The sequence below is a fragment of the Hipposideros armiger genome, unplaced genomic scaffold (genome assembly GCF_001890085.2).
Source record: "Hipposideros armiger isolate ML-2016 unplaced genomic scaffold, ASM189008v1 scaffold_226, whole genome shotgun sequence".
NCBI lineage: Eukaryota > Metazoa > Chordata > Mammalia > Chiroptera > Hipposideridae > Hipposideros > Hipposideros armiger.
Window position 1 is genome coordinate 682,331 of NW_017731576.1, and position 25,936 is coordinate 708,266.

Here is a 25,936-nt window from a genome sequence, read left to right on the forward strand (position 1 = left end):
CCCCCCCCAATTCTTCCCCAGGCTACTCCTACCCATCCTTTGGGTGTGGCTCACAAACTCAAGGAGGGTGTAAGAAAAAAATCACATTTTATTTTCTTTAAAGCAAATTGAATCTTTTTGGCCTTACTGTGCTGAAGCAGAAATTAAATCCATCGTCACTGCAGTGTCCTTTCCTTCTCTTAGGGTCTCACAAGCATTTAGGGTGCTCATGAGTGACCTGTAAAATGGGCGAGGACCTCTACTCTTCTGGGTCAGTGCTGCTATCTTCACTGCTGATTCTGAGAGGCCCTTGTAGGAGGTGGCTCTAGTGCGCCAGGGTCTTTGTCTCAGCTGGAAGACTCCGTGTTGAGCTTCAGGTCTCATTCGGGGCATCCCCAATGAGTCTCTTAAGTTTACCATCTCACTGGGTACCACCAGCGACTGGGGCACTACTAGTCATAGGAGTAGTAGCTCCACACTGCTCCTAAGAGGCACCTTTTCTCCCTCCCACCCCTGCTTCCCAAACAAGGGGTAAGCTTATTTTTGAGTATGTCTGTTATCTTCTGTGAACAGGAAGCACAAAAAACCTGGCCACTTCGAGTGGGGAAAATTCAGAAACAAAATTAGTATTTCAAATTATGTGCTGTAAAACCTACTTATCACAAACTCGTGAATGGAGAACTTTAGGTTCAAAGAGCCAAATATCCAACCTAAATCAGGTCCCCCCCCCCATAACTTATACCCTGCACTAGTCATTCTCATGGCCCAGATCCCCATTATGTGGTCCGTTTGTGCACCCATTCCCTGGTTACTGTGTGTTGGCTGCCAAGAGCTCAGAGTTGCACTGTTCTCTGGAGAGCCACATACACCGGCAGTGCCTACCTAGGAGGTTATGCCCTCCCTGGGGGAGGGTGGGAAGGGCAGAGCCAATGAGTGACCAACACGTACTGAGTACAAAGGCCTGACCCCTGGTCTCAGTGGGAACACTCTTGGTGCCATCGCGTTCCATCGCTCCTGTGGGATCAGGCTGAGGTTAGACTTCAGCGGAAGCCACATCTTTGCTCACCTTTCCCGTTCTATCCTGCTTCCCCACAGACTTCCCGAGAGACCACCTCAGTATGTCCCTCGCAGGAGAAACTCTAACTCAGGCTTTGCTTCTGGGAACTCAACCTGTTAAGTCCTCGATTTTTCCTTCCTGGAATGTCACAATTTGAAATCGTAGATTTGCATGGCTATTGGTTTAATGCTTATTTATCCTACTTAATGAAGGCAGAGGGCATGCTTATTTTGTTCACTGCTGTATCCCCAGCACCAAGCTAGGTGCCTCCCACAGAGAATAATGCTTGGACTTGAAAAGCTGCAGGAACCAAAGCACCATAGTCTCTCACCTCCCTCTGCAGACACTTTTCTTCTTGGGTATTTTGATGTTTGAAAGCCACCCTACACCAGCCTCAAATCTCTTGTGCTCACCAACCTCAAGCCAGTCCTAGATGAGCAGATTCCGAAGCCCCCGCTGACAATTTGGCCTAGGTTTGGTCACCTAATTCCAGATACCATGAGCTATGGCTCTGGCACCACCTCACAGGTCACAAACTTGGCATGGGGGGCAGTTCTCAAATAAGGGTCATAAGCCAAGCAGGTAAACGGAAAATGGTCTACCTTACAGGTATCATACTTTTATTCAGTGAAATCAAGACAATTTTCCTTGTTTACTCGTCTAATATTCCTGGGAAAGGCTGAGCCTACAAGCAAGGCTGGATTCACATGAACATCTACTAAGTTCCTAGATGTCAGTGTTTTAGACATTACATACCACAAGAAAAGTTGTAGTAAACCTCTCATTTAGCTAGAATGTGGAAGAACGTAACACTTTAGTTTTTTTGAAAAGCTTTGTTTTCTCATGGCATAAAGCTTTCTCAACATCCTAATTCTCTTTTCTACTGTTTTCTTTGGTTGAGAGACTGGTGCCTTTGATGAATGACTTCAAGGCAGGGCACTGATGCACAGGAAGATTAGCCTGGATGTGTCTGGGTTATGGGCAAGTTGCCACAACCATGTTTCTGCTTGAAATTCTAAAATCAGCTCACTTGTTTTGTGATATACTTCCTCCCCCTAAAAGATGGGTACACAGAAAGAGCCAGTAAAAGAAAAAGGATGAGAAGAGAAATTTCAATTATTCAGTGTTTTCCATGAGGGATACAGGAATATGAGTCAGGGCCTCTTCCCAGAGTTTACAATCTGGATAGAACACAACAAGACAGACACCACTTAATGGAGGCAAATAAATCCAAAGATAAACATAAAAGAATGCGTTTTGCAAAATACAAGTTTTCATATAAATGTATAACTGAGGACTCACTCCCTAGTATTTCAGTTACATCTCAAAGGGCTTTGAGAAAATAAATTCCATTACTGGGTGAAACCAGTGGTCCATCTAGCCAAAGGTCCCAGCAGTCAGTGCATGGGCTTCTGAATACCCATCACACCTCTTCATACACAGCCACTCAGACTGCTTCTCTACGCAGGGGCGTTTCTCCTTATGTCGGCGTTCTCTTTCTCAGCCTTTTTCTTTCATACCTTTAATCGATCTGTCACAGGACAAAGATAAGTAGTTGGGAAGTGTTAAACTCTGACAGTAAAGCAAAATTAGAGTTCAAGGCAAATGTTTAACTAAACATGTTTAAACACAAGCTAGCGAATGAAGAACTTTAGGTTCAAAGAGCCAAATATTCTGCATTCCTGAGAAATCTCGATCAGTTTCTCGTTCTGGTATTTCCACATTGCACTTTGCTGCCACAAACTAAGTGGGTGTACATTTTTGAGTGATCTATCATTAAAAGATTTAAATTAGGAGACTGAAAGAAAACAGTTTGTATCTGTGAATTAAGAAAAAAAAAATCTGTCTATGAAAAAGGAGCCAGGTGTCAGTTTCCTATGGGGGGAACGTTCTCATGGAGGTACTGTAAGGCCAAGTCGGTCCACTTCATTTCTTGTTCTTTGACAGATTCTGTGGTGCCACCGTTGTCTTGCTCAGGTTCAGGAAGCTCATTCTGAAAAGGTACAGTGGACATTCAGAACGACGGTGTACTGTACATTAATAAACTGTTTAAAACTCAAGAGCCAGTAGAGTTGAAACCTATGAGTTTCAATTGGGTTGTTGGAAAAGTCATGACACATTTTTGCAATCAAACACACAAAAATATGTCATGACTTTTCCGACAACCCAAAAGAAACAGGAAGCACAATTGACAGAAATGTATTCTAAAGAAAGAGCTAGAATAAAAAGATGTGAGGAAGTACCGGAAGAATCGTTCAGGAATCCCCAGAAAGGAATAAATAATGGCCTATGGCTTTAGCACTTGTGCAGGAGGCAGTGTGGCAGAAGGCTAAGGGCACAAGCTTCTGGAAGCACCTGGGATTCAAAACCACGACTACACCGTTTGCTGGGTTACTTGGGCAAGGTATTCAAACCCTTGGAGCCTTTGTTTCCTCTCTGAAAATAAGAGAAAAAAGTAGGCATCACTTCATAGGACTTCTGTGAAGATTAAATGTGGTCATTTAGACCAGTGCTCAAGAAATATTTGCTATTATTAGTGGCTGGAAAAATTGAAAAGAGCCAATACCAAGTCTTTGGGCGGGGGAGGCTGCCTTAATAGAATACCACGTTTGCCGGCATATTCCTTAAGCACAAGAAATGTATTCAAAGACAATCCTGCACTCAACATGCCTAAATTATAATGGAGGTAAATGGGGAGCACTGAAAATATAACATGAGACCTCCCCCTAGTGGTGGAGCAGGGCAACACAAAACATGGCAAATGACCAAATTCTGCCAGCATTTTCTTAAAATGGTAAGCCAGGGGGCCACACTTAGTGTAGAATCTGGGATAGTTTCTTTATATATATATTTTTCCCAGCTTTATTGAGGTTTAATTTACATATAACATTGTATAAGTTTAAGGTGTAAACATGATGATTTGATACACATACAGAGGGTGCCAAAAAAATGTATACACATTTTAAGAAAGGAAAAAACTATTAAAATTGTAATACTCTTGGGCTGGCCGAGTGGCTCAGTTGGTTAAGAGTTTGCTTAAGGACACAAGCTCTGAGCAACAGGGTCGCTGGTTTGATTCCCACATGGGCCAGTGAGCTTCGCCTGAGCTGTGCCCAGGCTGGTCTGTCGTTGAGCTGCCAACAGGTGGCAGGATGGCTCAGCTGGTGAGAGCACGTGCTCCTAATGACAAGATTGCCTGTTAGATGGTGGACTATGCCCACCCACGGCCGGTACTGAACTTGGCACATTGAGCTGAGCTGCCGCCCGGATGGCTCAGTGGATAGAGTATGCGCTCTTAACAGCAAGGTTGCTGGTTTGATTCTCGCATGAAAAAAAAAAATAGTAATACTCAATATATACCAATAACAAAAGATAAATACAAGTCATGTGCATACATTTGTTTGGCATCCCCAGTATATACTATGAAATGATCACCACAATATGATTAAGACCCATCACCTCACATACACATGTAGTTACCATTTTGGGTGTCTGTGTGTGTGTGTGTGTGGTTAGAACTTTTAAAATAGTTTCCTTATATTTTAAATTTAAATTTATTACTACTAGGACTCTGCTTTGTATCAGACTTCACTGATACCAATAAATTTCTTTTTAATTATCTGTATTTACACTTTTTTTTGAGGGGTAGCAAACTGTTAATATCTAGACTTATGACTTCCTACTGGATTCCAATTTGCAGTATATGAATATGTTTTTCTCCTTTAGAATTATATTCAATATATATATATAAAATGATTTACTTATAATATGACAAGTATATCTGAATCACATCTATCTTGTTCTACAAATGTTAAGACTGCATCAAACATACTTGTGCAAATTGAAAAGAACTATTATTTATTGTAAAGCAATAACGTGCTCAAACTTAGAGAAAGTTTGGTTCCAATAATTACTTATAGCTGACAAAATATAAACAAATCCTTGCTTAATGAATTATTTAGTTCAGAGGCAGGCAACTTTGCATAATTTCATTCCATCTGTGGTATGCGTTCTAAAATAATGTCTTTCATTTCGTCACTACTGTCTCTTGGCAATGAATGCCAACATATAAAATTGCATATGTGCCTAGAAAACAAATATAAAGTATCATAAATGCAACCATCTATTATGGTATATTGTAAAAATAGCCACAATTCTCTGCGGCTACTCCTATGAAAAGGTAGAGGCTATTTCCCTAGTCTTAGATTGGGACTGGCCAGGTGACTTGCCTTGGCCAATGAAAAGCAGCTGCAGTGCCAGTGGGCCAGTTCTTGGCCTAAGCTCCATGAAGCATGCAGTTTCCTCTCCTGCTGCTCTTGGAGCCCTGAGATGGCCATATGAAGTCTGGGCTAGTCTGCTGGATAATGAGACTGTGGCCTAGTCATCTCATCATCCCAGCTGACAGCCTGTGTAACTGCCAGCCATGAGACAGTGTCCTGAGCTGCCTACCGAGCCTCTAGCTAGCCAGCTGCACAAACAAGTGCAGCAGGGATTAGCCAAGTTGAAGAAGACCAGAAGACTCTTTCAGCTGAGCTACAAAGTCATGAGATAAATAGCTGCTGTTTTAAGCCACTATGTTTGAGGGTGATTTGTTAGCACCAAAAGCTAACTGATACACACAATGCCTTAGTATCACAAGACATGGATTTGCCAGGCTACGACCTGCAAGTCAACATGGAAATTTCCCTCTCCCTCATCCCCTGCCACACGCATGATCCCCCAATCCTGCCATAAGCATGTCCAGAATTTGGTTATTTCCCTCTATTTTCTTGCCATTGTTCAGGCCCTCCTTCCTTGCCTGGACTTCTGCAATGGCTTTCTAATTGGTCTCTCTGCCCTGTCACTTGCCCCTTTCTCCATGGTAGACATCCTCTGACAGTGCTGCTAAACTGGTTTTCCAAAACCTAAATTTGAGTATGGCAGACTTGTTTTGAAGACCACTCATTCCTGGATGTCCCCCGGATGAGGTCTAAGCATGGTATCAAATATTTTTCGTAAAACCTGGTCCAAGCCCATCTGTTCTGCCTGCCTTAGACGACAAACATCTTCTCCATATACAGTGAATACCTCACACTCTCTCAGCCTTTCAGAACTCTGAGCCTCTGCACATCTGCCCCCTCTGCTGGAGCACCCTGGTCTACTCCCACTAATCTCCTGGTCCGCCCTATGACCAGCTTAAACTTTACATTCTCTCGGAGGCCTTTCCTGACGCCCACCAGGCAATGAGCCATTTCCTATACTACGGTGGCTGTTCATGACCCTCACTTAGAAACCCTTGTTATTATATAATTTATTGGGTCGTTGGAAAAGTCATGACGCATTTTTGCAATGAAAAACATACAAAAATACGTCATAACTTTTCCAACAACCCAATATTTACGTATGTTACCTCTCTGGATCCCCCGAGGCAGAAACTTATCTTATATCCGCGTAGTCTTATGGCACAAAAAAAGCTTCAACGAAATGCTAGTGGAATGAAAGAAACAAAAGTTTGCAGGATGGGATCTGGAGCCTCCCAGACCGAAGTGTGAAGTCCAGCTTATCAGCTACCCGACCCTGAGCAAGTTCCATTCTCTGATCCCATTTCATTCCTGTAAAATGGGGATGACACCACCACGCTTGCAAGATTGTTTTAAGGATTAATGTATGTCAAACTTTGTCGTGCAGGATGTGACATCAGTCAAGAGTTAAATGAGCGTGGGGCCAAGGGTCTCCAGCCTCAAAACTTCAACCTCAGTCCCTGGCATAAAACTGGTATTGAATAAGTGGCAGCTATAATTCTCATTACGCTCTCACTCGCTCTCTCTTTTGACTATTTTTCTAAACTTCAACTAAGCTGACTTATTACTTGATATGTGTATTATTTATCGAACATATTATCACCTCTTATTCGTAAATGAAAATGTGGGTGAGCTGAATTTTCTTTCTCTGTAACCAGCAGCCGCAGTCTACCTGTACACTACATTTTATTAACAGCTCTTCTCAGGATAGTCGTCATGTTCTAAAGAAAAACAGTCCCTAGGCCCTGATTTTTGTCCTTTGTTAGGCCTCGATGACATAAATAGGATATTTAACAAGCATTTATACAACCAAAACTTTTTAATCATTTATTACATAAGGTTTAACAAACTGCTTGCAGGGCGGTATCCCAGAGATTGGGAAAGAGTATTCCAGGAGACTGTTGGTCTACATGCAATAGAAGAAAAGCCAAATGTCTTCTGAATATTTTCCAAGGAACCTAGGATAGGTGAGTGTTCCAAGCATGTGAGTTTTTAAAAATGCCAACAGACTGACCAGCCATAGGCAGAGAAGACATACAGTAGAGTTTATATGCCCCTGTTTCTTGTCCCCCCCCCCCACCTTGTGCATTCAACTCTTCTTATCTGATTTTTTTGGCTTTGGTGTAGTCAACAGAAAATGGCTCAGAAGGCCTGGGTTCCAAGACTTGGCATGACTCTATCTGAGCTGGTCACAACAGCTCTCTGAACTATATTTCTCTTCAAATAAAAAGTCTAAATGCTCTCCAGATGCTTCTCGAGTTAGTGGACTCCACAACTTTGATTTCTCTGCCCTACTAGTTTATTTGTCCATTGACATCCTACCTTCCTAGGGCGCATCAGATCATACTTTTTACCCATCATCCTCAGCACAAATTATAGCCTACCAGTGGTATCGCAACATCCTCGTAAGGCAGCTTATCTTCTCGCCAAGCATCGTCAATCAAATCCAAGATCCTGCCATCTCTCTGTACCTCACTGTCCATTCTCCTGCAGCTTTAATCTTGTCAAATCTGTAAGCCAAAAAGGTTATTTCTTAAACAAGACTGAGATGATGTAATCAGCCCTAGGATTCCCCACGCTTTTTAACCTGGATGTGTCTTTTGGCATAGTATCACCCTGGGGAAGACCCATCTTCTCTCTGGGTCAGAAGATAACTTATTTATAAGATCATAGTCCCTCCCCTCCCACCCCAGCTGATGGACGCTCTGTAGCAGGGTCGGCACTTTTGAGATGGAACATACCCAAAGAGACGCATGTGGCTCGTGAGCCGGTTTGCCGCCCCCTGCTCTATAGTGTACACTGGACAGACATTCGACATAGCCCAGTTGACAGAACAGTGTCACAGTGTGACAGGAAGATAATATATTTGAGGGCCTCCTTTACGAGGCCACAGCACATCTAGAATGCAGCTTTTCTCTAACTTGCACATTCACCTTTCCCTGTTCAGGATGCTTTTGATGAATCCTTGACTCAACCAAGTCTCCTCTCTGGCCCCTCTACCCTTTCCTGCACCATTTTTTACAAAAGTCTCCACCTGACTTGGCGCTAACCTTGGCATTCTTTGACATAGGAGCTAAATGAACATAGTGAGGTTAACAATGAACTAGGTTATACAAAGTGACCAATCATAGACCTGCAGAAATCCTCAGCCCAGCTTGTAAAGGAAATGGCCTTTCTTAAGATGGTGCCCAGGCTGAGCCCTGAAAGGAGCACCTGCAATAGTGGTAAAACCCCATGCTGCTTGTTTCTTCTTCCCTTTGAGAGTCCTTCCTCTGACTCTTAATGCCATGCCCCCTTTGATGCCTGGCCCAGGTGGTCAAGATGCTCACTTAGCTCCCTGACCACGCCCGATTCCTGAACACCAGTAGCCAGCTTGGAAGATACTAGATTCCCTGTTTCCAAGTCTGGACTCTGCTTCTTCATCACAGGTATCATCCTACTGTGCTCCCTGCTACAAAGCAGCCATCCTGATGGCCTGGAAGTCAGTGGCACCAAAGGCACTCTGTCACTCCCACTTCTGAGATTGTGAAGACTTATACAAGAAAACAGTCTTTGGGGGTGAAATCCAACTCCTTCATATAGGCTTGTGCTTGTCCCTAACAGTATGACTGCAAGGTGTACTAATAATTGGGTAATAATGATACAGGCTTTTCCCCCTGTGATAAGGAGCCAGGCAAAACTGAAGCAAAAGATGCCCCGCTACTCTACCACCACTGAACCAGATGAAGTCTTAGTGTCTCACACAAGAATTAATCCAGTACTACCAAGTGGATAACTCAAAACAAGCTGAAGGGTGCTGTCTTCAGGAAATTTACACACAAGGGGTCCTTACCCTCAGTTCCAGTTATATTTTTGGAGACCCTGTCATATAAGAGCCCTCCTTTTTTCTGTTGCCACTCCTTTGTCCTTAATGGTCTGGACTCTGGGACGCCCTGCTCCCTTTTCTCTGAGCAAAACCTGCTGATTTTCCCAGGCCCACAGATTCTGCCTTTTCTGTAGTTTTCTCAGATCACTCCAGCGTCAGCAGACATTGTGCCCTTGAATGCTTTCCTTCTTGTCCTTATGACCCACTCAACTTAGTTAGGTCGGCCTTGTGACAGGCTGCTCAGGTATGTCTCCAACTGTTATGTGTAAATTTTCTATCAACGACTCCCTAACACACCTTTCCCCAGTTGGGCCTCAATCTTTTTTCACCCGTCCCTCTTCCAAACACCTCTAACCCTATCACCCTTTCCACCCTTTGCACTTAAAAGCCTCTTTCCCCCGTGTACTTTTCCTTCCAAACTCAACGTGGGTGTCCCATCATCAGGGCCAACATCCAATTTTGGGAGTGGTGTCTTCGCCACTGGAAGAGTGGCGAGCATCAAGAGAGGCAATGTCCAGGACACGGCCACTGTCACAAGCACTTGCTACACTCGCCAGAATTAACCACTACGTTGCCGGAACAAACTTTTCTTATACGTGTGATTGTCCCCAATGCCCGGGATGCTCTTTCCTCTATTTCCCAGATAACCCCTGTCGGTCTAAAAAACTTGGTTCCTGGGTCACCTCCTATAGGAGGCTCTTCAGGTCCCGTAGTTCCCTGGGCATAGTGAATGATCCCGATTGGGAGCCTGTCACACTGGCTGTTCCTTGCTCTTTCCAGACACGCGGTGCGTGCGTTCCTTGGGGGCAGGAGCACGTTTCATTCATCTGTGCTAGAGGATTCTGTAAATATATAATTACATGATCAAAGCAGGAGGCCTCCCCCCCCCGCTTCGCTAGAAATGACCCTCGCAGGCCACCACCATCCGTATAGGCGTGGGAGCCCGCCTCACAGCCCCGACTTCCGGCCCGAGGCTGGATATACCAAATGTGGAAGCGGGGGAGGTCCAGGTCCAGGCCCGCCACCCAAGTTTCTTTCCACCCGACCCAGTGAGCGGTAAGGGCAGTGATGAGGCTGAAGTGAAGACATCGGCCTCGGTCGAAGGCAGTGGGGGAAATGCGACGCTGAGGAACGAACGCGTTCTCGCCTTCCACAACCTAGGCTAGGGGCGCAGGAAACCCTTACCGGCACCCGACCCAGCGCAGCACCCGTGGCCACCGGAGCCCACCCTCTGCACCACGTGATCCGCACTTTTTTTTTTTCCTTCCGATCACCGGATGTGGGTAAGCCCATTTGCGCAGAGGGGAGTTGAGGAAGGACGTTTGTTTCTATTAAAAGGGAGGGAGCAGGGGGCGGAACGAACGTGCCGACGACAGAGGCTGGACGTCTGGTTGGCGGTGACGCGCGCGCGCCCCCGCCGGAGGTAACGGCGGGAAGACTCGGGGGCGCGCGCGGCCGGCCCCCAACCTCATGTGCGCACGGAGGACGGGCGAGGGGCGGGCCTGCGCTATCCCTCAGGCAGTCTTGGCTGCGGTGGCCGTGGTGCCGTCCGCCACGCAGCCCAATGGCTCGGGGCTGGCTTCCGCAGCAGCCCGCCAGCCGCCAGGCCCGCCCCCGCCGGCCCAGGCCAGCTCCGGCGCCCCGCCCTTCGGCCTAGCCGCCTCCACCTTGCGGGCCCGCGAAGGCGGATATGGCCCTGCGGGGCGTGCCATCGGGCCAGCCAGGTGGTCAGCCCTTCCCTGCGGCCGGGCCAGCGGGTGGGCGGCGGGTTGGCCAATCTTCTCTTCGGGGGAGGGGCCGCCAGCACGACCCTCCTGCCTTGCCTGTCATTTCTGGTTAGCTTGCTAGCTTTGTTGCGAGTTAAGTCATCCACGGCAGGTGATGCCGGTTCATTTATGGTGGGAAGTTTAGCAGTTTAAAAAGTGAGTTGGCTCAAAAACATTCATGTTAACACAGGAGGAATGGGAATGTGGCAGGTGAAGGATTGAAGTTGGGGAACCTCTAATTTACGGATTGCTCCATAGAACTCAGGGATAGGAAATAAGTGATCGAGTCAGGGTTTAAAAAGTGACAGTTCCTTAGGAACGCTAATCATGAAGATACTTGAAGTATATATAGGCTCATAAAGTGGTTTTTCTTATGTTCCCTTACAACATCAGAGTGAAGATGAGTCGGTTGTCAGTAACCAGCCTTCGTTTATAGTTACACAAAGGAGTCTTCCTTGAGCCTTACATTCGATTCCTTAAACTAAATCTTAAAAAAATTATTCATTTAATAAAGCAGTATTGTAGGGTAGGTACCCTGTAGTTATACAGTTCTCCACATGCTTGATTTTTATTTTGTAGATAGGAAATCATATAAGGATCACCAACACATTACTTTCAGATATTTACATTTAGATTCATCAGAACTGTAGGTTAATGATAAAAATAAGTATTATTTTCTTGGAATGCGGTGTCATCTTATATTGAATTTTATCCTGAGCTTCATGTCCTTTCACGATATCATCAGTGATCAATATAGTAAGACTGAAAGTTAAATATGTTAAGAGATTTATAAACATTCAGACAGTTACACTGCCCGTTAAAGTGTATGTAGATTCAGGTTTTCAAAATTATTTGTAATAATTGTGTATGTTAATTGTACCGATGCCATTTTCCTCCCATTAAAAGGTAGAAGACCTTTGCTTGGCCCTTCCTGTTCCCGTTTATGTGGTAGAGGTGGCACATGTTGACAGCGTCAGCAGTGCACTCTGTCAGAGCTTCCTACTTTTAAAAAGATGTCAACTTGGTTTGAAAGTTGAAGCCGACATTGACATAAGTTTCAGAAACTGAATTTTTTATTTTTATGTTTAGTTAGGTTTTTTTTTTTCCTCTAGGAGGTAGTTTGTTTTTTCACCTTTACAAAACTGCCATCAGCCTATGAAAATTAATAAATATTCCATAATGTCAGTATTTAGTCTGGGTTCAGATTTCCCCAGTGTCCCTTAAATGTCCTTTTACAATTAGCTTGTTTGGATCAAAATCCTGTTCAGATCCATGTATTGCTTTTGGTTGATACACCTTTTAAATCTTTTTAAATATAGCAGTTCCCTTGCCTTCCTTTGCCCTCTCAGTAATCTAGATTTAACTGATTGTATCCGCATGGTATCCTTTAACATGTACATCTATTTCCTTTAAACCAGTAGTTGGATCTAGAATTGCATTACCCATTATAGCAGCCACCAGCCAGCTGTGGCTATTTAAATGAATTAAAATGAAAGAAAACTAAAAATTCAATTCTCTAGTTGCGTTAGCATGTTTCAAATGCCAGATAGTCACAGGTACCTCATAGCTACCATTCGGTGTAGATATAAAACATTTCTGTAACTGCAGAAAAGCAGTTGAACAGCACTGATCTAGAAGCTTGATCAGATTCAATGTTGATTTTTTTTTTTTGGTGGGGGGCAAGAATATTTTCTGGGTGGTGCAGTACACCTGTTGCACTGGTTATCAGAGAGACACACAATATATGAGTTGTTCCTCATTATGTGCTATTAAGATTAGCAGTGTAGTGGGTGCGGATGTTGTCAGCCTAATCCATCCATCGTGAATTTCCCCTTGAGCCTTCCTTTCACTTAATGGTGAAATCTTTTCATGGATTTAGATTGCCTATATCTATTTTTGCTTTAGGGGTTGCAATGTGATGATTTTCTAATTCTGTCATTCCTTTAGTATTTATTAGCTGGAAATCTTTTAGGAAGAACTTTCTCCCACCAGCTATTTGACTATCATCAGCTATTTGAAATACAGGAGGGCAAGAAAAACGCTTCTTTCCCTCTATTGTCAGACTACAGTAATGAGTTGGTGGCCTAACAACCTCCAAAGGTAAACCATGAGGGGTTTTGCCTTTTTAAAAAAATCATCATGAATTTATAGGCTTGAATATATTTAAACTGTTTCAACCTATTGTAGTCATTTTTTTTTTGATACTCAAATTGTCCTGTCTTTGGCCAGTGACAACCCCTTTAAGTTGGCTTCTGTCCACTTTTATATTACCAGTAGTCTTTGATAATTACCTCATTTGCTGGTTAAACATGTTCCTGGCTCATATATACATTTCTGGCCACCAAGAACCCTGGTTCCTTTGAGTTGGAGTTGGTATTTAGAGACCAGTCTGCGTACTGTTGTCTTGCTGCTAGGTTGGTTATTAGTTCTAGGGTTTATACTGGCCAGAATTAGGAAATACATTTTTTAAAAGACAAATATACAGAATTTACACTATTTCCAATTTAATTTCATAGGGGTTTTTTGCATATTTGATTTTATATTTGTATCTTTTTCTCCTTTGCTGAAAATATTGATACCTAAAGTCATTAACATAATTTACTTTTTCTTATCCTGTATTATATATAACTGTTTGAAATTAGCAATACCAGTTTTTTTAGTAACAATATGATTCCTGAATAGTGTTTAGGATTTCTTTGTAGTTCTTTTGTTTTTTTTTAAAGATTTTATTGGGAAATTGCGGAGGGGAACAGTGTTGGGGACTTGGGGAAGGAGAACATTGTGTTTTTCCAGGACCCATCAACTCCAAGTCAAGTTGTTGTCCTTCAGTTTTAGTTGTGGTGGGTTCAAGCTCAGCTCCAAGTCCAGTAGCTGCTTTCAATCTATTGGGTTGTCAGAAAAGTCATGATGCATTTTTGCAACGAAAAGCAGAAAAAATACATCATGACTTTTCCGACAACCCAATAATTGCTGGGGGGGGGGAGGGATATGGGGGCATAGCCCACCATCCCATATGGGAGTTGAACTGGCAACCTTGCTGCTAAGAGCACACGCTCTCACCAGCAGCTCAGCTCTGGCGCAGTTCACTGGCCCATGTGGGAATTGAACCGGCGATCCTGTTGCTCAGAGCTCGTGCTCTAACCAACTGAGCCACTCCGCCGGCCCTGTAGTTCTTTTTTATCCTTTAGTATATACCCCCTGTAGGACATATACAGTAAAATTATTGCATTTTTAAAGGCCTATGAAACCATTTGCTATATGGTTAGGCTACCAACTTGATATCTAGTTGATACTTGATTTATTTCATTTTATTTCCAATTTTATAATACTGCTTTTTTTTATTTGGATTTATTATATGGAAAACATTAGCATAGTTTCTATAAAACAACAAAAGTGCATCCAGACAAGTTGAACTTTCATCCCTGTTTTCTCTCCCCTATTCCCTTTCTTAACAGAAATCATATTTACTAGTTTTGGGTTTATTGTTCCATAAAAACAAAGGTACCATATATGTAGTATATGTATATATGTGCATATATGTGTGTATATACATACATACGAGGTCTGACAAGTTCGCGAACCTGTTGCACCGATGTTGCTAACCTTTTTGATATCAGAGGGATTATTCATTATGAATTTGTACCAACTTGACAAAACAGTTAACCACATTTACTATTTGGAAGTGCTGAAATGGCTGTGTGAAAAAGTTAGATGACCTGAACTTTTCACCAACAATTCATGGCTCTTGCATCATGACAATAAACCAGCTCACATGGCACTGCCTGTGAGGGAGTTTTGTTTTCTTTTTTCTTTTAAAAGATTTTATTGAGGAATTGGGGAAGGGGAACAGTGTTGGGGAATTGAGGAAGGGAAACAACCAAGTTGTTGTCCTTCAATCTTAGTTGTGGAGGGCGCAGCTAGCTCAGCTCCAAGTCTAGTCACCATCTGGCCACCCGATGGCTGCTTGCAGCCACTCAGCTCAAGGTGCCGTGTTCAATCTTAGTTGCAGGTGAGCGTAGCTTACCATCCCATGCGGGAGTCAAACTGGCAACCTTGTTGTTAGGAGCATGTGCTCTCACAAGCTGAGCCATCCTGCCACCTGTTGGCAGCTCAGTGGCAGCTTAGCTTAGGTGCAGCTCACTAGCCTATGTGGGGATCGAACCGGCCACCCTGTTGCTCAGAGCTTGCTCCCTTAACCAACTGAGCCACTCGGCCGGCCCTGTGAGGGAGTTTTTAGCCAGTAAACAAATAACTAGATTGGAACACCCTCCCTACTCACCTGATCTGGCCCCCAATGACTTCTTTGTTTACCTAAAGATAAAGGAAACGTTGAAAGGAAGACATTTTGATGACATTTAGGACATCAAGGGTAATACAATGACAGCTCTGATGGCCATTCCAGAAAAAGGGTTCCAAAATTGCTTTGAAGGGTGGACTAGGTGCTGGCGTCGGTACATAGCTTCCCATGGGGAATACTTTGGAGGTGACTGTAGTGATATTCAGCAATGAGGTATGTAGCTCTTTTTCTAGGATGAGTTCGTGAACTTAATTGTCCGACCTCGTATACATATATACACACATACATATATTTTTTTCCCTTTCTTAGATAAAACAGTATTTCACATACTGTTTTGTATCTTCCTTTTTTCACCTAATAACATATGCCCTGTAGATCCCGCTATAGAAGTATGTAGAGAGAGTTATCCCTTTTTACAGCTTCATAGTATTCCATCAGTGGTTGATATTCAACTAGTCGCTTGCTGATAGGCATTTGTGTTTTTTCACAAATTGCAATGAGTGCTGCAGTGTATATCCGTGTGCATATGTGATTTTGTGTTTTTGCCAATATATGTTTGGGATACTTTCCTAGAGCTGGCATTTTGGGATCAAAGGGTAATAAATGCATATATATCGGTTGCCACGTATTACCAAAATCTCCTCTATAGTAGTTGTATCATTTTGCATTCCTATCTGCAATGTATGTGGGCGCCTGCCTTGCCATGCCTTGTCATCAGAATACATTGTCAAACTTTAAATTTTTGATTATTACAGAAGAAAAGGTAACTCAGTGTAGCTTAAATTTGTTAAGGTGGAGCTTCTTTTCATATGTTTTAGGTCATTTGCATTTTTTTTTCTGTGAGCTACTTGTTCATGTCTTCTGCCCATTTTTTTTAAAGATTTTTTTTTTTTATTGGGGAATTGGGGGAATGGGAACAGTGCTGGGGAATTGGGGGAAGGGGAACAGACAAGTTGATGTCGTTTTGTTCTTCAGTCTAGTTGTGGAGGACATTGCTTCACTGGCCCAAGTTGGCCCATCATTGCGCTCTTCCCGGGCAAGGCAGATCAGTCGCCGGCTTCTGGACGGCCACTCACTGCGGCTGCTGGCCGCTCACGCTGGCTGCTGGCTACATACGATAGCCCATGGCAACCCACTGCCACAGGGTCTGCAGCCTACGCCGTCGCCAGCGACTCATGGCAGCCCAGCTCCAGGTTGAGCTGTTGTTCAGCATCTTAGCTGTAGAGGGCAGTGTCACTGGCCCTCATATGTGGGATCCGAACCGGGGCCCTCTGGCATCCCAAGCCAGTTCTTAACCATCGTGCTACTCGGCCGGCCCTGCCCATTTTTCTTTAGATTTCTTTTTTCCCCCTCAATATTTAGGTTCTCTATATGTTTGGATAATTAACCCTTTGTGATAAAATTTTCAAATACTGTTGTCGCTTGTCTTTTAACTTTGCTTACAATATTTTTCCCATGTAGAACTGTATTTTTATCTACCCAGATTTCTCAGTTGTTCCCCTTATTCTTTACAGATTTTGAGTCATACTTCAGACAATGTTTTAAAATTTTATCTTGGAAATTTTTTTGATACTTTGTGTACTGATTTTTTTTTCCTTCTTAAGTTTAACTATTAATATAAACTTTTCTGGGCAATAGTAAATTATAGTGATTATTTATTGGACCAGCCATAGTTTATCTGACACAGCCATAGACCTTTGTATAATAATCATAGTAACACCAAGGCAGGTAAGGACAGGGAGCATTTTTATCCTCCTTAAAACAAGACTTGCTAGGTAGGCATATCCCTTCTGTTAGTACATTTATTAGTAATTGTATCCAGAGTTTTAATTTTCTTCCTTTGTCCCATTTTATGAGTAATTTGATCTTGGGGATATACTCTAGATATTTTTCCTGATCTGTAAGATGAAGAGGTTAAAACTGGAGGTCTGCAGGTTCTTTCTAGCTCTTAAATTTCAATATGTTAATGAATTTCAGGGATTTGCCATTATCAGATATCCTATTTGGATTCTTTTCCCCCTAAGATTTAAAGTGTGCTTTCCCTACTTCCCAGCCTTAGTGAGAAAACTCGTATTTCCTTTAACCATCTTATTCCAGATTTCACTTAAAACAGTTTCATTCCAAAGGAAAGTTATAATTAGTAATTTTTGTTGATATCTTGGTCTAACTGCAGAAATGACTAGGATTGTCCTATAACAATTGTAGAGAGCTACATAATTTCCATTTAACCACATTAGCATTTTATGTTAGTGGCCCGGAGTAGCAGGTTGTCGGATAGTAATTACTAAAATTTGTACTTAATATTATGAACAGAGAATATCTAACTTTACATAATTATCACATGGTCAGGCAAAGAAGATAGCAAAGTAACATAGTGCATAGAGTTGACTGAGGGTCAGGTTGGTGGGGAAAGGACTTAGTGATATAGCTGTGAAAACTCAGATGAGAAAAGTCCACACAAAATCTGTATCCTTGATATTTACCTGATCCTAAGGAATGAGAACTGATGGTGTGTGGCAGCTGCTCAAGCACATGGTGAAGGTATTGTTAAAGAAACACATTCCACGTTAGTAAGATTATTTTACACAGAGAATGCTACTGGTCTCCTCCCCACCCCCTTCACCCCCTTTTTTTAGAACAGACATCTCTTTGTCTCAGACCATTATTTTGATTTCTGAAATGGCAATTTTCCCCTATGTGGAATATTTTCACTATTGTGTCACTGCCACCAGGTGGCCATGATAGTGATATCATACTTCAGCTTGTATTTTTTTCCTGTGTCCAGACTTTGATTTGGTTTGATTTTGTGTATTGCCAAGAAGACACTATGAAATCTAAAGAAGATATGGAGGTATTTTAACTCTTTTGCTGCGTTGAGTTCAAGTTTTTTTCCAAAATGTGTCAGAAATCCACAAAATACAAAAAGTTGATATTTTAACTATTTTATGCATTTAATAATAACAATTTGACCTGCTTTGTATATAAATGAGTCATTTTTATTTATAAAAATTTTGGATGTATTCATTTGCATATATCCGACTGTTGCAACAAAAGGGTTAAGATATGGAATATTGTAAATTTATAAAGATTGCACATTGGTCTTCTAAGCCTCAGTTTCCTCAAAGTAATAGTATCTGTCTTTTATGAGTGTTGTGAAGAATGAATTAGACAGTGTATATATAAGGCAGAACAGTTGAGCATTCAATGACTTCTAGCTTCTATTACAAAAATTGCTAATTATTAAATAATGTCATCCAGAAAATATATCAATGTATTATGTATTACTAAATGTGTATTACTAATATATTACTAAATATATTGTTTAAGAATAACATGACCTCAAGAAGTATAATTTTACTAATGATAATTTTGAATAGCTGTGGTAGCACTGTCCTTAGAAATAGCACTTTCCAACATATTTAATGAACATCCATGTATAGTTGTCAGGAGATGCTGGTTACAGTGGACACTTAATTGGCTGTTAGAATCCCATGAAAAATCTGGGAGAAACCTTGGAGATTATAGTTCAGACCCCACATTTTACAGATGCAATTAATGAAGTCCAAGGACACAAAGCTAGTTAGCTGTGGTACTGTGAACTCTCATTTCCCTAGGGTGGTCCAAAGCACAGAATCTGGGTTGTGTTACAATGGACCATATCGTGGTTTGAAAGAAAGAGGAGTAGAACATGAAAACCTTTTTGGGGGGTTTTTGTTTTATCTAATGTTGGTGTAATATGAAGGATAAACCAACTGGAAAAAACCCTCTCTTCCATGTTTGTGCATGAATAGAAATAGATGCAAATAACACACAGTGGTTGTATTTTCCAGTTTTCTCCTCCTTTGTTTCCAGGAAAATGCCTCTGTTGCTACGTTTTTCACTCTGGGAGAATATTTGTGGTTATTTTTTCTTTCCCATACTGGACATTAATCCTTAGAAAATGGCCATGTCTTTCATCACTATGTATCTAGTGGTTAGTACAACACTGAATTCTTTGTTGAATGAAAGAACCCCCTTCTTAAAGCAATGTAATTTTTAGATGACGCATTAGAACAAAGGGGCAGAACCTCCACACCACAATATTTGGGAATTACCTAAAAGACTAATTCAGGATTGAGCCTTTGAAGGTTTAAGGAAACAAGCAGTTTCTCAGGAGTGAGAAGTGGTTTGACATTGATTAATGTTTTGAACATTTATGATAAGAGGTGAGAGACCTGCTGTAGGTATTACTACTGATTGGCCCTTCTGAATTTAAGGGTGGTCTTGTCCTCTTCCCCCTCTCACCTTTTTTTCTTTATGGTGTATCTTTCCCTTTCTATGTTAGTCTCTTCTGTCTCCCATCCCTTCTTTCTCTTCTCTGTAGTTCTCCAGCTATGACCAGTTTGTATAGAGGCATAGGTAAAAGGGAGGGGAATTGATATAAGTTCGGCCAAAAGCATCCAGCACCTGCCATGTTGAAATGCTACACTAGGCTCTAAAGCTGTAGGGATGAATAAAATTGATTTTCTGCCATTGAGGGATGGATAGTAAGGAAGAAGGATGTGCAAAAGACGCATTCCACTGTAGTGTAAGTCTTATGAAAGAACCTGTTAAGCATCAGGAAGGTTGAAGTGTAGAAGGGAGGGCCCATATAGCTGCCTTTCAGGGGAGGGAGTGTGTTTTATCTAGGAAGCTTCATGGTCTTGTCGTCTGGAGAATAAGTAGGATCTCCTGTGATGGACCAAGGAGTTCAAGCTCAGGACATTTAACTTGTTTATAATATCTCTTTTTAAAAAACCAACAAAAAAAGCTACACCTTCCCTCTGACACATGTGACCTCTAATTTCTTCCTCTTATTTTGTAAGGGGGTATGTGTCAGTGTCTCTCTGCTTCTAGCACCCCGCATCCATCCCTGGTGCATCCTTAATATTAGGAAGTAGGGATACAACAATGAAGTGTTTGATTTCAGTCATGCGGGGAGAGTGTCAACAGCAGTTCAGATCATTTTAAGTTATTTTAGTCTGAAATGTATTTATTTGGTCCATTTCTTGAGGTGATCCTTGACTGCTCCTACAGTCTTCCTAAGAAGTGCAGCATTTTCTCATTGTTATTTGTATGCTTTCATTCACATTTTTAAGTTTGTCAATTGGAATGTTAGAACTTAAAAAAAATGAATTTTATCCTAACTGATTTTTTTTCCTTTCCCAGTTGCCAAAAGAAAGGGGATTTGGCAATGGAGGCTTTGTTGGAAGGAATACAAAATCGGGGACATGATGGGTAAGTTTGCTTTTGACCGTAAGCTTCTCGCTGACTTTATAAAGCATATTAGAGTTATGCCTCTGAGCATCTTGTGCTTTCGGCACAGAAGCAAAAATGTCATGTCAGCGAATTCATGTCATTTGTGGACAGCATCTCTCTGTGAGGTGTTTGCCTCTTATATTAAGCAGTGTGAAGCTGGATGTTTGCCTTCATCCCTCTTTAAATGTTCTCTTAAAAAGCAAAAGTGGAAGTACAGAGGTTTTGTGACACTAAGAACAAATGCTTTTCTGAAAAAGTACTTAAGCCTTAGTAGTTAGAGCTCTCTGTGACTGTTCCTGGGAACCTCTTTGCATCTAATACATCTGTGTCCACTTCTGTTCCCAACTCTGCAACATCTGGCATCTCTTGAAATTTTGAAGACATCAGTAAGTTTACAATAATCAGATATTTTGCAGTAAATTTCTAATAAGGTGGGAAAAATAGTTGAAATTAATCTCGCTCAAGGATGAATTTGTTGAAACAACTCTTAAAATTCCATTATTATTTTCCCAATAGCCTACTTGCTTCCAAGGCTTTTTATTTTGGCTGTTTTAAAATGTGACATAAGCTGCCCTGGATTCTTCCTGAAAGCTTCCCTAAAGTGTTACAAAAGTGCTAGTTGTTGATTGTGGGAGTCTCACTCACAAGCGAGTCTTAAAACATTAATCTTGCATTTGACCAAATGACTTAGGCTTTACGTTGGCTGTTAGAGAAAGACAAAATATTATGTGGAATATGTAATTACCTTACTATGTACATTAAAAGGAAATCCTGTTCTTTGCTTCTGATAATTTATTTATTGACATTGGTCCACCTCAGGCAGGCTTATGTTTGCTATACTTTTACATCTGAAAAATGAAAAGCCACTTTGACGTCTGTTCTTATTTATAGGGGATTTTTGACATCCTGTGAAGCAGAACTACAGGAGCTCATGAAACAGATTGACATAATGGTGGCTCATAAAAAATCTGAATGGGAAGGGCAGACACATGCTCTAGAAACTCGCTTGGACATCCGTGAACGGGAACTTAAGACCCTTAGGAGTCAGTTGGATACGAAACACAAAGAGGTAAAACAGTTGATTTACTCCTCTTTTTGATATTTTGAACTTTTTTTATTAAATAGGTTTCTTAAATATTTGTTGAAGGAAGCATTTTTATGTCAAGTTAGTTTCTTTTTTTAAAAAAAGATTTTTGTTAAAATATAGCTAACATACAATATTATATTAGTTTAGGTGTACACCATAGTTATTCAACATTTATATACATAAAGAAGTGATCACATGATAAGTCCAGCAACCATTTGACACTGTACCACGTTATCACAATATTATTGATTGTATTTCCTATGCTGTACATTATATCCCTATGACTTATTTGTTTTATACCTGGAAATTTGACCTCTTATTCCTCTTCACCTTTCCCCCCCTTTTTAATTTTTCAATTATAGTTTTATACATTTATAAAATTTATAGTATAATACATTTAGTATTATTTTATATTAATTTCAGGCGTACAGCATAGTGGTTAGACATTTATATAATTTAAGAAGTGATCCCCTGACTAGTCTAGTACCTACCTGGCACTGTACATAGTTATTACCATATCATTAACTATATTCCTTATGCTTTACTTTACATCCCCGTGACTATTTTATAAGTACCAATTTGTATTTCTTAATGCCTTCACCCTTTTCACCCTACCCTCAATCCCCCTCCCATCTATCACCCTGATAAATCTAGTACCCATCTGACACCATACATAGTTATTACAATATTATTGACTGTATCCCTTATGCTATACCCTACATCCCCATGACTACTTTGTAACAACCAATTTGTACTTCTTAGTCCCTTCCCCTTTTTCACCCATCTGCAACCCTCTCCTGTCTGGCATCTATCAAAGTGTTCTCTGTATCTGAGTTTGTTCCTGTTTCGTTTGTTTATTTTGTTCTTTAGATTCCACATATAAGCAAAATCTCATTGCATCTCTCTTTCACTGTCCTATTACATACACTCCACTCACCACAGTTCCCTCCAGGTCCATCCATGCCTCCACAGATGGCAAGAACCCATTCCCTTCCCAGACTGAGCAGCACACACACACCCACACACACATACCATCTTCTCTTTATCCATTCATCGATGGACATGCAGGCTGCCTCCACATCTTGGCCATTGTAAACAATGTTGCAGTCAATGTAAGGGTGCACACGTCCCCTCGAAGTAGCATTTTGGGTTTCTTCGGATAAATACCCAGAAGTGGAATCACTGGGTCCTTCTTTGTCTCCTGTTACAGCCTTTGTTTTAAAGTCTATTTTGTCTGGTGTAAGTATTGCTACCCCAGGGTTTTTTTCTTTGTTTGTTTCCATTTTCATGAAATATCGTTTTTCACTATCCCTTTACTTTCTTTCTATGTGCATCCTTTGATCTGAAGTGAGTCTTTTGTAGGCAGCATATATAAGGGTCTTGTTTTCTTATTCATTAAGCCACCCTATGTCTTTTGGAGCATTTGATCCATTCACATTGAAAGTAATTATCAGTAGATATGTAGTTATTGCCATTTTATTATTCATATTTTTGATCTTTTTTTTTCCATTTTAAAGAAGTTCCTCTAAAATTCCTTGTAATACTGGTTTGGTGGTGATGAACTCCTTTAGTTTTTTTTCTTGTCTGGGAAGCTCTTCATCTGTCCTTCGATTCTAAATGATAGCTTTGCTGGGTAGAGTAATCTTGGTTATTTAAGTTAGTTTGTTTTGTATTTCTTTCTGATGGTTTCTTTTAGAAGAAAAATTTGTTGTGAAAATGTCTAAGAATATTAATTTTTATTTCAGGGATCATGTTGCTTTGGTCACATATAATACATAGATAACTTCTTTATGAAAATGTAAAGGTTGTCACATGATCTTTGTATAACCTCCATGTCATTGCATGCCCGTATTAACATTCACTGAGTTTAGTAAACGTTGTTTTTGGCCTCATAGTATAAAAAAGTATAAAAAAGTTATGCCCGAAATTCAGTAATTTGCCAATTTTGGTTAGATTTAAAAACCTCTTAAAAAATTCAGAAAACCCCTTAAAATTTTTTTATTTGTCTTGTTCAAAATTAGGGGTAGAGAAAGGAAAGAGAAAAATAAAAATGACTTGCAATTCCACCACCACACTTACTGGTGATTTTAGGGGAAAAGTTTAATAATATTCGCTGATTGATTTCTCATAATGTAACTGGTACAGTAAAAAGTACACTGAATATTGGAAGCAAAAAGCATTTATAAGTGCAAGAATTGCCTCTAAATTTCTGGCATGAATGTCAATCTCAGAAGGATTGGAAGAGTTGTAGGGAGCATTGGTCCCAAGCCACATTCTGATTGACTTTCCTCCCAGTAGGATCACCACTCACTGGTGGTATTACTCAGCTCTTCAGGCACACTTCTGTGTGTGGTACACACTAAGATTGTGACTCTGTTGATGACACTTATAAAGAATATTTTAGAAATGTTTTCATATAGCAAGGAGAGAGTGAAGCTTGATAAAAGTGTTTTTATGCTCGTCAAAAGACTCCCTCATTGGTTGGCCACTTGCACTTTGGGTCAAAGCCATACATAGTAATGTTGGCTGCATCAAATTCAGTTTTCTGTGAATGCCACTTGCTAAACTGGAATTTATTTTAAAATTTGGATAGAAATTTGAGACTGTATTTTGAAATTATACCTCATGCAAAGATAGAGGTGGTGAAAAAGTACATGGAATCATATTTGATTCTTAAAAAATTGTAATTTAGGTAGGATCAGTGCTCCTTGTTTGGTAAGCTGCTTCAGCTACCACTTTTTTATTTCTCTGAGGCAAAACAAAAGCAGTACTGTTTAGTAAGTTAACATGATGGTGATTTCCTAGTTCAGAAAAACACTATATATAGGTATTCAAGTTGTTTATTTTGTTAGAAATCCATTAAAGAAATTCCTGTGTGTGTGATTATGAGAATATTTAGTCAATCGGAGACTGTTTGAGCTTATTCCTGTAGCTTAGTTTGGATGTCAAGGGCATTATTGCTATTACTTAATTCCTTAAAGAGAAATTACAGGTTCCATGTTAAGGATTTGAATATTACAGGTTTGGCCTGGGACACAAAAGAAAGTTAGAATTGTAGCTGTCTGGTCAATTTGCTGCTTTGCTTCATTGAACAGGCTGCTGAAAGTTGATTAAGTTTCTAGAAATAAAGTGCTTTTACCAAACACTAGTAATGGGATCTGTTCCATAAGTTTATCTGTGAAAGTGTGTTGGTAATACCATGTTCATAATCTACTATGAACAGTAAATGACATAAGAACTAGATTTTAGGGCGGTTAGTCCTATGGTACAAAACGGTGCTGCTCCAATGACAGGTCCACGGTGAGAGAAAAGAGTGTTACTCAGTACATTGCAGCCTTCACTTCATAGAAGGTTGTGCCATATAAAAATGTCAGCTGCACTCAACAGTGTGTTTTGTGACATAGTCGATTTACATTCTGCCTCAAGCCCCTGATCCTGTGCTGGGTTGCTGCTGTGGCCAGCTGCAGCCCACCTGCAGATCATACTTGGAGGAGGACTACTATAAACAACTCGTTTTGTAAGTGAATGCTTTATGTGTTTTCTGATTACACAGTTGAGATTTGGGTTGGTTCTAATGGACATTTCTGCTGCTGTTACCTTCTCACATCCTACAGAGCAGGTAGATTTAATGAAATGAATGAGGAATATGGAGTCCTGGCTCTACCTCTTTTCAGCTGAATGGCCTTGCACAAATAATTTCACCTCTCTGACTCTGTTTCATCATGTGTAAAATTAGGATAAAAGCCCTGTGTCCCAGTGTTGTTGTAAAGATTGAGTTAGTGTTTAAGAAAGCACTTTGAAAACTATAAATTGTATCTAAAATCAGTTACTTCAATTCTTTCTCCTATCATTCATACTGAGTGTTTCAAACCTGGGCTGCCATTTCTCTACTTAATGCCATCGTTCTCAGCATTCAACCTCTTTTTTCTCCTCCTTTTCTTTAAGAAATTTAAATATTTTGAGTGCTGATTATGAGCCAGACCCTGGCACATAACTAAAATTAAACATCCTTTTCTTCACATCTAATATTTATGCTTACTATATATAATAAATTCAAACAAAAATGGTTCTACAAGGCTCATAATGCAAAACAGTAATTACCGTCCCACTTCTCTGAATCTAGGATTCCTGCTTCTCTGCAGCAGTCATTTCAATGCCTTTAAGTCTTCCTTTTGGTATTCTCCCCATGTTTTTAAGTAACATTTTATGCTGACATTTCTTAATTTTCAGTCTTAGCTATTTATCTGATGACTTCCTACTATGAAAATTAAGGGTTTTGCTCTCTTTCATACAATTTCCATCCCCTAATCCTGCTAGGATTGTATATC

General features: G+C 40.8%; 2 protein-coding genes across 11 annotated transcripts in view; one reads left to right on the plus strand and one right to left on the minus strand.

Moving 5' to 3' along the window:
- Positions 1-1,619: 1,619 nt before the first annotated feature.
- Positions 1,620-10,451, minus strand: ANAPC13 (anaphase promoting complex subunit 13). Of its 3 annotated transcripts, XM_019654611.1 has the most exons (4): positions 10,367-10,449; positions 9,865-10,023; positions 7,701-7,826; positions 1,620-3,029 (listed from the first exon to the last, which is right to left on the minus strand). In XM_019654611.1, exons 3-4 carry the CDS (start codon positions 7,797-7,799, stop codon positions 2,904-2,906), a joined length of 225 nt encoding a protein of 74 aa, XP_019510156.1. In that variant the 5' UTR covers positions 7,800-7,826; positions 9,865-10,023; positions 10,367-10,449; the 3' UTR covers positions 1,620-2,903. The 3 variants fall into 3 exon arrangements, with proteins under 3 accessions (XP_019510156.1, XP_019510155.1, XP_019510157.1); XM_019654610.1 differs by lacking the exon at positions 9,865-10,023 and having other exon boundaries at positions 10,367-10,451; XM_019654612.1 differs by lacking the exons at positions 9,865-10,023; positions 10,367-10,449 and adding an exon at positions 9,149-9,853.
- Positions 10,367-25,936, plus strand: part of CEP63 (centrosomal protein 63) — a 40,627-nt gene continuing 25,057 nt past the window's right edge. For 4 of the 8 annotated variants that reach the window (XM_019654601.1, XM_019654605.1, XM_019654602.1 and 1 more), the window contains exons 1-3: positions 10,616-10,905; positions 20,432-20,500; positions 21,413-21,590. In XM_019654601.1, the coding sequence (XP_019510146.1) occupies positions 10,652-10,905; positions 20,432-20,500; positions 21,413-21,590 (501 nt within the window). In that variant the 5' untranslated portion in view covers positions 10,616-10,651. The other 4 variants (XM_019654608.1, XM_019654607.1, XM_019654609.1 and 1 more) reach the window with 4 other exon arrangements.